Source organism: Cervus canadensis, chromosome 18, assembly GCF_019320065.1.
Source record: "Cervus canadensis isolate Bull #8, Minnesota chromosome 18, ASM1932006v1, whole genome shotgun sequence".
Lineage (NCBI taxonomy): Eukaryota > Metazoa > Chordata > Mammalia > Artiodactyla > Cervidae > Cervus > Cervus canadensis.
The window spans coordinates 11048654-11059958 of NC_057403.1; the positions used below are offsets into that span (position 1 = coordinate 11048654).

At 46.1% G+C, this 11305-nt stretch overlaps 1 protein-coding gene across 1 annotated transcript; it reads left to right on the forward strand.

Annotated features, from left to right (window-relative positions):
- The first annotated feature begins 201 nt into the window (after positions 1-201).
- On the forward strand, positions 202-8048 carry LOC122421106 (zinc finger protein 211-like). Its single transcript, XM_043436907.1, has 3 exons — positions 202-411; positions 2328-2454; positions 4430-8048. Exons 1-3 carry the CDS (start codon positions 379-381, stop codon positions 5818-5820), a joined length of 1551 nt encoding a protein of 516 aa, XP_043292842.1. The 5' UTR covers positions 202-378; the 3' UTR covers positions 5821-8048.
- Positions 8049-11305: the final 3257 nt, after the last annotated feature.

Genomic DNA, 11305 nt, shown 5'->3' on the forward strand with positions numbered 1-11305 from the left:
ATTGCCTGACCCTGGTAGATTCAAGCAGAAACTCAGGCTGCAGGCTTGTGCCTGTTCGAACTCCATTATCCAGAAAGCTAAGCGTTGAGCGGCAGCGGAGAACACCCAATGAACATCCAGAATTTCGACATTTCCGGGGGGTGGGCTCACTGGGTGAAGGCGGGACTTCCTGTGTTTTCATAGCGGTTCTTTGAGCGGTTCTCCAGGTCCGAAGGATCGGGGTTGAGGTGACAGAGAAGGCGCGAGAAGACGCTTTGTTCCCAGGGACTAGAGGCGGTCCAACAGTCGGGCACATCGCTGCCTGCAGGGCGGCCTGGAGACGTTGGTGCCGGGTCCTTCCGGGACGCTCGGCTGGCCCCTCTCCGCCCACCGAGTCCTATGGCGGCGGCGGCTCTGAGGGACACGCCTCAGGTAAACGCTGATCCGTCCGGCCCTCATTGGCTTCATCCTAACAGACGCTAAAGCCCCGAGCGCCGGGCGCCTGCTCACGTGCCCGCAGCCCAGGCCCGGGTATCCAGGACAGTGATGCGGTGGTGGGTGGGGCCTTCTGTTTGACAGACAGTATAGTGGCGCCTGGTAGTGGGTGATGGGCGGAGGGATGCGCAGGCGCAGCGATGTGGCTGTCGGAGTGAGGCGGGAGAATTCGGGAAACCTGGGGTCCTTCTGATGGCTGCAGGGAACAGTGTGTGTATGCTGTCGCACCTGCAGTGGCGGACTGAGGAGTTGTACCTTCCTTCTTGAGGCCTTTGAAGCCATGGAAAAAAATTTTTTTTAATTATTTTTTTAACTGGAGGATAATTGCTTTACAGAATTTTGTTGTTTTCTGTCAAACCTCAACATGAATCAGCCATAGGTATACACCTGATGTGAAGAACTGACTCATTTGAAAAGACCCTGATGCTGGGAAAGATCGGAGGCGGGAGGAGAAGGGGACGACAGAGGATGAGATGGTTGGATGGCATCACCGGCTCAATGGGCATGAGTTTGAGTAAACTCCGGGAGTTGGTGATGGACAGGGAAACCTGGCGTGCTGCAGTCCATGGGGTCACAAAGAGTCATATGACGGAGCGACTGTACTGAATTGAACCGATACATATATCTGGTCCCCTTTGAACCTCCCTCCCCATCCCACCCCTCCAGGTTGATACATAGCCCCTGTTTGAGTTTCCTGAGCCATACAGCAAATTTGGAGCCATGGAAAATTTTGAGGCAAAGAAACGTGATGTAAGTTAGGTTTGCAAAATCACCAAAGTCTGTTCAATGAAAGAACTAATTGTAGGGATGCTGAGGACACTGAAGCAGACTTAGTTTGGGGTTTTTTTCCAAGGACACACAACTGCTGAGAGTCAATAGAGGTTAGACACTCGGGGAACCTGGTTCAGATGCCCCCAGGTGTGCAGGAAAGGTCTCAGTCCCTGGGAAATTGCCAGGATCACATCCCTCTAAGACTTACCACTTCTCACAGGTTTCCATGGCTGCAGAGGTGCTTTTAGAATCTAATCGGGCAAGTGGAGATTACCCTCACTAGTCTCAACCCTGTGTTAGTCGCTCAGTCATGTTTGCGACCCCATGGGCTATAGCACACCAGGCTCCTCTGTCCATGGATTTCTCCAGGCAAGAATACTGGAGTGGATGCCATTCCCTTCTCCAGGGGATCTTCCCGACCTGGAGATCGAACCCAGGTCTCCTGCATCAGAGGCAGATTCTTTACCATCTGAGCCACCAGGGAAGCCTTCTAGTTTTCTCCAAATTAGGGTTGTTATTGAAACTTGTCACCTGGCATTTTCCTAGCCCTTGGGTGTGCAGACCTTGGAGAATCCTAGCTCAGTCCTGAGTTCAGTCTAAGTGTTATATGAAAGGGTTCCCATTTCAGGCCACCAATAGGAAGAGATGTGGAAGCTTGTCACAAAAACAGGAAGTGCTTGGAGGTGAGACTAAGCTGGTTCAGGGAATTGCAGGTCTCCTTCCTTCCTGGCAAGAATAAACTGGGTGTGGGGAGCAGCAGTCAGACCTGGAATGACTGCCTGTGAAGTCGGGCATCTATTCTGGAGGCAGTGGGAGGTGAGGATCAGATAACTAATCTGATCAATCAGGGAGGTGATTTCTTCTGGATCTTTACAGGCTCCACTGGTTGCAGAGTGGACAGCAGCGTGAACAGTGCAGTTAGTGGGAGAGTGAGGAGAGGGCAGACAGCTATGGCACCAAGGTCCAGAATCTTTTCTGAGCTCTTAGGAGGAAGATGGAGATGGGGTAGATGTGCGAGGAGGTGGATTGTGGGTCTTCAGGAGTGAGGCAGTTAATGGTCTCTTCTGTCTGTATCCTGGCAGGGCAGTGTGACCTTTGAGGATGTGGCTGTGTACTTCTCCTGGGAGGAATGGGCTCTCCTTAATGAGGCTCAGAGATGCCTATACCACGATGTGATGCTGGAGAACTTTGCACTTACATCCTCACTGGGTAAGCTCTTCCACCTGCCCCTGTGCCCTGGGCCAAGCTCTGTGCATCTCTTTTCTCCAGGGGCAGGTGCGTCCCTAGTTGCCTGGATTTCTGTGTTTACAAGGGCTGGGCTGAGTGCTCGCTTCTTTCTCATCTGTATCACCACAGCACCTACTGCCCCAAAGCCTCCTGGGTAAGGGTTTGGTATCACTGTTGTTTTGTCAGCCTAATGGACCCCCATGTCTTGCCCTCTGCCTCACTGGGTGACTCTCAGCACCATAACACCCTAGTATAGCACCCTTCTTTCCTATAGATCACATTTGTTTCTGACTGTGCTATAAGTGTAGTCAGTTACATAGTCACTGCTTAGACAAATGTTATTGACAGACCCTTAATTAAGGTTCTTTTTGCTTTATTTCACTTGTGGCACGTATACAAAACATTTACCAGTTTCTTTTTTTTTGGTCACACTGCTGCCTTCAACATCTTAGTTCCCCAACTGCAGCATGAACCCATGTCTCAACCACTGGACCACCAGGGAATTCCCACAGTTATTTAATTTGTATCCTCTTCATTTGCTGAATTCATTTATTCTAGAAGTTTTGTCGTGCAATCTTTACAATTTCATGAGCTGTGAATGCCTTTTGTCTGTTTTCTTAAGGCTCCGTGTAGAACCTCCAATACTACGATGAATACTAGTGGTAGAAGCTGGCATCATTTTCTTTTTTCTGGTCTTGGAGTATTTCTGACACTTGGAGGACAGACTCCTTACTGCCCTTCCTGACTCCTAGAAGCTATTCTTGGAATATGTACAAGGTCCCCACCCCAAGGGCTCAGAGGTAGCGAGTGGAAGGATGAATACTATTACCATGCTAAGAGCTGAAAGGGACAAAATTAAAGCAGTTGAGCATTGCAAAAGAGTTGCATTAGGCTAATTCTACTGGTGTGGTCGTCCAGAAGGAAAGTCAGATTCCTGATTCTTACTACTGTGTATCTTCCCTTCAGGAATGGCCTTAGGAATTTTTTGGTAATGTTTAAATAGCTTTCTGGTGGTCTCCTGTGTGCTGAGTTGTCTGGGCCTGTTTTGACTACTGACTTGTCCTGTCATTCCCTTATGATTTTAGTTCTCTTCAGTACATGCAGATCTTCAGGTGAGGCTATGAAAAAGTCCTCTGAGCTTCACAGGATGGACATGACTCCATTCTCAACAAGATGGGCTCAGAGCAGGCCTGACCTAGATGAATAGAAGTTGACAGAGGACATGACTTCAGGTCTTGGTTGAAATCATACCAGGAATCTATCCTGTTTTATTTCTATATTGGTTCCACTGCCAGTAGCCACACCTCACTCCTTTCCCTTTTCAATTCTTGACACTTTGCTGACTCGTCATTTCTATTCTGATTCCAGCTGAGAGATACTCTCCACCTCTCTACACTGCTTACCTCACTCATTCCTCACACTGTTCCCTACTCAGACTTTGTAGTGTTCTAAAGTGTGCAGGTATCTAATAATCCTTAAATACTGTTACCTTTGTTCCAGACGGATTTTTCTGGGAGTGGACTGTACTTTTACACAGCATCACATGTCATCAGCAGATAAAATCCTGCTAAAATCTATTGACAGACCTTTCTCAGTGGTCCAGTGGTTAAGACTCTGTGGTTGCACTGCAGAGGGCGCTGATTCAATCCCTGTTTGGGGAACTGTCATCCCACATGCCAGGTGGCATGGCCACAAAAAAGAAAAGCCGCTGACAGAAAAATCGGTTACAGCACAAACCTTTCCCCTGGGCCTTTCCTCATGTCCTGTGTCTAGTGAGACCTGCACCATTCCCTGACCTTAGGGACCCAGTGGTGCACAGCAGTTGCTTCCTCCAGGTGACTTTTCCTGAAAGCAATTTCATGAACTGATCCTTTGATGTGTTGAGTTACATTTGTGATGGTTTTGCCTCTTCTCAATAAGGTTAACATGCACTTCACCATCACTTCTTTAATTTCAGGCTGTTGGCATGGAGTAGAAGATAAGGAAGCACCTTCTGAACAAAGCATTTGTATAGGAGTGTCACAGATCAGGACTCTCAAGGCAGATTCATCTCTCCAGAAGGACCAGCCCTTTGAGATGTATGGCCCAGTCTTGAGAGATATTTTGCACTTTCCTGAGCACCAGGAAACAAATCTTGGGCAGAAACCATACATGTGTGGAAATCAATTCTATATCTCTGCCAATCTTCAGCAATACCAGGGGCAACACATTGGAGAGATACCCATCAGAAGTTCTGTGGACACAGCCTTGATTATAAAGAGCTGTACAACCCATGTGTCAGGGAAACCCACTGTCTATGGGGAGATTGGGAATGATTTCTTAGTCAATGTAGGATTTTTCCATCAACATGTCATTCACACTGAGGAGAAGCCAAACAATAGTAATGAATGTGAAGCCATCTCTTACAATGGAAAAAGGCATAAGAACTGGGGAGAAGGCAACAAAGCCCTCAACTGCACAGACACACTTGTTGAGGACCAACAAGTCCTCACTAGAGAAGGGCTTTATGAGTGCAGCAAATGTGGAAAAGCCTGTACTCGAAGATGTAACCTCATTCAGCACCAGAAAGTCCACACTGGAGAAAGGCCTTACGAATGCCATGAATGTGGAAAATTGTTTACCTACCTCTCCAGCTTCATTATACACCAGAGAGTTCACAGTGGAGAAAGGCCTTATGAATGCAGCGAATGTGGGAAATCCTTTAGCCAAAGCTATAGCCTCAACAGCCATAGGAAAGTTCACACAGGAGAAAAACCTTATGAGTGCAGGGAATGTGGGAAGTCTTTTAGTCAAAGATCTAATCTCATTCAGCATCAGAGAGTTCACACTGGAGAAAGGCCTTATGAGTGCAGTGAATGTGGGAAATCTTTTAGCCAAAACTTTAGCCTCATTTACCACCGGAGAGTTCACACTGGAGAACGGCCTCATCAGTGCAGTGAATGTGGAAAATCATTTAGCCGAAGCTCTAGCCTCATTCACCACAGAAGACTTCATACTGGAGAGAGGCCTTATGAGTGCAGTAAATGCGGAAAATCCTTTAAGCAAAGCTCTAGCTTTAGCTCACATCGGAAAGTCCACACAGGAGAAAGGCCTTATGAGTGTGGGGACTGTGGAAAATCATTTAGCCATAGCTCCAACCTCAAGAATCACTGGAGGGTTCACACTGGAGAAAGGCCTGTTGAGTGCAGTGAATGTGGGAAATCATTTAGCTGTAAATCTAACCTTGTTAAACACCTGAGAGTTCACACTGGAGAAAGGCCTTATGAGTGTGGGGAATGTGGAAAATCATTTAGCCAAAGTTCCAGCCTCATTCAGCACCAGAGAGTTCACACTGGAAAAAGGTCCTGAGTACAGTGAATGTTGGAAAAAACTTTTCAGCTACAAACATGACCTCATTCAACCCCAGAGATGTCACACCAGTGAAAGGCCTTAGATAATGCTGGGATGTGCAGTTTCCTTCTAGTATATTTACACTGGAGAAGTTGTGACTGAGCCATCTAATGCATCTGAAAATCCACACTGGTGAGGTTTCCCTTAAGTTCCAGGTATGTAGGAATCTTTAAGAAGCTGTGCTTTACTTTATTAGGGGGTTCCCTTGTGGCTCAATTACCTGCCAGGCCCTTTACAGCTTTATGTCATGGCCAGTTTCATTTCTATCACCTGGCAGGTTCACACAGTGTGGAAGTTACCTCCCAACATGCTCAGGGAAGCTGATTTCTGTCCCATCCCTTTATGTGGAGGGAAGTAAAGAGTAGTCTTAGCTCTTATGACATCCTCATTCCTTTCTCATTTCGAAAGTAGGGCTTGGACCTCACTCAATTTGGGCCTAGTGGACCCAGTTTCAGTTCTGTTGGTGACTTGCCAGCAGGGACTGTATTTTCAGGGACATGTTAGTTTCTGGTGACACTTCTGATTTTCCCAGCCTCCAATTCACCAAGCTGAGAACTGCATGCCTTGTATTCCTTTGCACTTTGCAATAATAAAGGCGTTAATGTTCCAGCCCTCTTTGGTCTGGGGGTTCTATTCACTTCATATGAGGTGATTGGAAGAAAATTGGGCTCTACCAGCATTAATGATGGCAGAGCTTTCATGGGGGTCCTGTGCTTTGTGTGCCTCACATCAGTATGATTGAAGAATGTAACTCTCTTTGTGGTTTTGGCCTAATGTAAATACATTGTTGCTCAAGGTCTCCTCAGAAAGACTGCAAGGCTTTGGGGTCCTGATTTGTGGACTGTGTATCAGGTTTTTTTGTGGGCTCAGAAAACATCTGAGGAGCCATGAAGTTGTGACAACCTCCAGTGCTTCTGGAAACATGAATTGTTATTCACAGTGAATAATCACATAATGCTCAGCAGTTAACCTATGAAAGAACCACATGCCCTGATCCCCAGAATTCACTAGATAGTTCCACTGTAAGACTACAGGGCTGGAGGGAACCATGTTCGTCAAGTAACCCTGGAGCGGAGGAGATTGCAGTGAAGTAGGTGGAGTGTGTCCTAACATCGCATCAGCAGATGCTCCAGTGACTGTGACTGTGCAGTATCAGAGTGCACAGATACCTGAACATCTAGAATGTTCAGCCAAAGGCCATTGCCACAGAGGCAGAGAAACAGAGAAAGATACCTTCATCCACACTGTGGCTCTGTGATCAGCCAGCATTCCTGTTAACTCAGGTGGGAAGAGATCTATTCTCATCAGTATTTGCTGCCACTAAGGCAAGGGTGCTTCTCCAAGGTCATCAGAAAAGAGAGGCAATATAGGATTGCGAGACCTGAGGATTTTTCATTTTGGTTGTTCTTTGAGGCTTCCAGGATCATAGTTCCCTCACCAGTGACTGAACCCTGGGCCATGGCAGTGAAAGTGCCAATTCCTAGCCACTGGACCACTAGGGATTTCTCAAGATCTGACTTCCTAAAAAGTGTGACAGACCTAGATTTTTCTTTTGAGTCATTTTGTAAATTTTTATTCAGGTGTACTTGACATATGATATAGTGTATCTATTTGAAGTGCAGAATCTAAATATTTTGAGATTCTTAAGTGATAATATATAAGTAGTTCATTCTTTATTGCTAAGTAGTATCTTTTCTATAGTTACGTTGTTTGTTCACCCATTCATCTGGTTATGGTCACTTGGGTTATTTCTATTGTGGGTTATTGTAAATAAAGGTGCTAGAACATTTATATGTAATTCTGTATGTATGGATGGATTTTCACTTACACTGTGTTAGTAATTCAAAGTATAAAGCCCGAGTCATAGAATAGGTGAATGTTTGACTTGTAAAACTGACAAACTATGATCTACATTTATAGATTGTTTTTACATGCCCACCAGGAGCATGTAAAATGCTTCCACATTCTGGCCAATACTTGGTATGGTCAGTCTTTTGAATTTCCTTAAATTTTGAATTTAAGGAAGTAGTCATTTAATTACATCTCCCTAAGGAATCATAATGTTGATCTTTCTTTTTCTACATGGTTTATTTGCCATCTGTATGTCTTCTTGGTAAAATATCTGTTCATATCTTTCACCTATTTTTCTTTTCATTAACAAATAAATAGCTCCTTTTTATCCTCAATTTTTGTGTGTGCTATATACAATGTAATTACCCCATATACCATGTAGTTTAAATTTAATCTGCACTATCCACATATTTTAAAATCTAGACTTTCAATAATATAATGAAGTCCAGGTCTGTAGTGTTTTCCAGTTTTCCGAATACAAATATTCTTAGCATGGCCATTTTCAAACTAAACATGGTGTCACTGAACATGGAGTTGGGAAAAGTTGATAGAGGTACATCATTCCAACTCAATCATACTGATCCAGTAGCAACAAATGGTAATGAAACTTGGTCACAGCAGAATCTAACACAACACCGTAAAGCAATTATCCTTCAACTAAAATATTTTAACCATCCCTCCCCAAAAAACATAGTAAAATTACTATGAAGTGACAAGTTGTGAACATTTGTGTAAGGTGTAACCTCTGGGTGGAGGAAATGGCAACCCATTCCAGTACTCTTGCCTGAAAAATCCCATGGGCAGAGAAGCCTGGCAGACTACCATCCAGGGGCTTGTAAGCAGTTGGATACAACTGAACACACACATAAGGTATACCTGACTGAACATACAGAGTGCAAGTATTTAGGATGTACATTTTGATGTTGTTGTTGGTTTTTTTTTTTTTACAGTTGAGAATTTTTATTAAAACAATCATTTAAATTACAACAGTCCGCCAGAATAGCAAACAGCCTTCCCTGGTCCGGCCCTGGCAGGAGGCCCCACGGGAGGGGGGAGGGTGGTTTGATGTCTTTGAAAACCGATGGAGCTTCCCTGGAAGCCCAGAGGGGCGGGCCTGGCCCTGGGGCAGCGGGCGTCCCCACACCAAGGCCGCCCCCTCCGGGGGCCGCCGGGTCTCAGCCCTGTCAGCGGGCGACAGCGCTGTCACCGGTTGTCAGCCTCAGGATGTGCTGTTTGGATTCCAAAGAGGAAAGAGAGGGAGAGAGAGAAGCCTGTCCCCAGGACTCAGAAGGCAGTCACTCAGGAAGCGTTATGTAAGGCCGCGGGGGCCGCCCAGCAGGGACAGCAGACGGCAGAGCCCCCGGGGCCCAGGAGGGGCGGCGAGCACGTCAGCGAGGTGGTGTGCGTGCACCCGCCAAGGGCTGCCGGTGCAGCCTCGCCGAGGGTCACTGGCCCGGTGCTTCCGCCCAGCGCCCGTCAGGGGCGCTTCTAACCCAACGATCCCAGCAGGGCCCTGCTCTCGGGGGTCAGGGGCTTCCTTAACTGGACAAGCCCTCAGCTCGTCCACTCACACATCACACGTCGCCTCTGCGGTGGGCGCGCGCCCTGAGCACAGAGCTCCTCTGTCAGAGTCCTTCTTCCACTCGGGCTCAGGACCCTTCGGAGGGCCCCGTCGTCTCCGCCTGTCCACCTCCGGGAGGTACCTGCCTGCTCTCATCCCCGAGGAAAACCGCAGTGTTCCAGCCGGCCCACTCCCCCCTCCCAGCCCGAGGCAGCTCCCCTAAACGGCTCAGACTCCAGCCCGCTCCCCTGTGGCCACAGACTTCAGACAGACAAGCAGCAGTTAAATAATAATAATAACAACAACAACAAAAAAAAAACCCCACAAAGTCCGACAAGGTTTTTATAAATGACCACCATGCTCTGTGCCCACAGCCGCTGTTACAGACTAAATCTACAGGTCAGGGATGGATGGGTGGTGAGCCTGAGGAGACAGCCGGGCAGACGCTAGAGGATCCCCACCGGGAGCCTTGTCTCAGGGTAAGAGGCCTTGGAGGGACAGGGGAGACGGAGGGGAACCTCCCGGCCACAGCCGTTCATGCGTAATGTTCAGAGTCCCACCCCGCATGCCCCGACATTTTAATGTTTTAATACGTAACTTTTACCCAGAAAATCAGTATTTTCACTGGAAACAAAAGATAATCTATAATGCCCTTACTCAGTTAATTTAAACACTTCAGTGCTTTAAAAAATAAACAGAGCAAGAAAGATATTTAAAATAAAGGCAATTCTTGGGGGGGGGGGGGCGGGGCGGAAACAACAACTGAACTTTGAGGATGTTTTCCTCAGAAAGGATCAAAAGAATGCACATTAATTAAAAATTGAGATGCAGGGATTTCCCTGGTGGTCCAGGAGCTGGGATCCCGTGCTTCCAATGTAGGGGACCCAGATTCAATCCCTGAACAGGGAACTAGAGCCCATACGCCACAACTAAGACCAAGCACTGCCAAATAAAATTAATTAATTTTAAAAAATTGAGATGCAGTTTCTGGCAGTTTATTTTAGAGTAAAAACTATACTTTTTTCAGTGTGAATGCTCTGGAAGTTTGTGTCTTTGCTCTTTGTTGACAGAAAATTCATGAGTAAATCACAATTTATGATTAGAGCTCTGTTTGGGAATTTCAATAAATTTGAAAACAAAGGAGCATACTTAAGTTTGTTATGCTCTAGCACTCTCAGTAGGATCATCTGTATTTAAGAGGAGCAGCTGCCCATTATTCACAGTTACAGGGTTAGACTTTTTTTTCTGACCACACTGTGACCCCTGCTTTGGGAGCTTGGAGTCTTAATCACTGAATCACCAATTTTTGCAGGCATCTGGCAGGGGCTAAAACAGCACTATGGGAATGAATCAAACAGGAGTTTGATCTGACAACCAGGAGGTCAGAACGATGGAGTGAGAAAAGATAGATGTAAAAGAAAAGATGTATGTAATTAAGTGAATCTGAATGTTTCTGGAAGGATCTACAGCCATAAATGTTTCCTTCCAGATTTATACAAGTGGGTTGGAAACTGTTTGTGTTAAATTTATCTTCATATCTATTCTTGCCTGGAGAATTCCATGGATAGAGAAGCCTGGCAGCCTATAGTCCATGGGGTCACAAAGAATTGGACACAACTGAGTGATGTAACACTTTCACATGTACGTACACGAACAGGAAATAACTAAAGTAGTCGGTAAAATAGTAATAATTAATTAAATGAGAAAACAGAAAGGCCAGAAATAATCTTGATGTATCAAAAAGATATGTTGGGACTTTCCTGGTGGCCCATGGTTAGAAACTGCCTTCAATGTAGAGGATGTAGGTTCGATTCGTGGGAGGGGAACTAAGATCCTACATGCCATGGTGCAACTCCACCCCCACCCACCTCAACTATAGTGCTACAAACTAGAGCCCACACGTGCTCTGGAGCCTGAATGCCCCAAGGAAGATCTCGTGTGCCACAACAGGACCCAACACAGCCAAGATTGAATGTTTTTTTTTTTAAATATATGTTTAACATACAAATCATGTTCATTAACTTAAAGTGA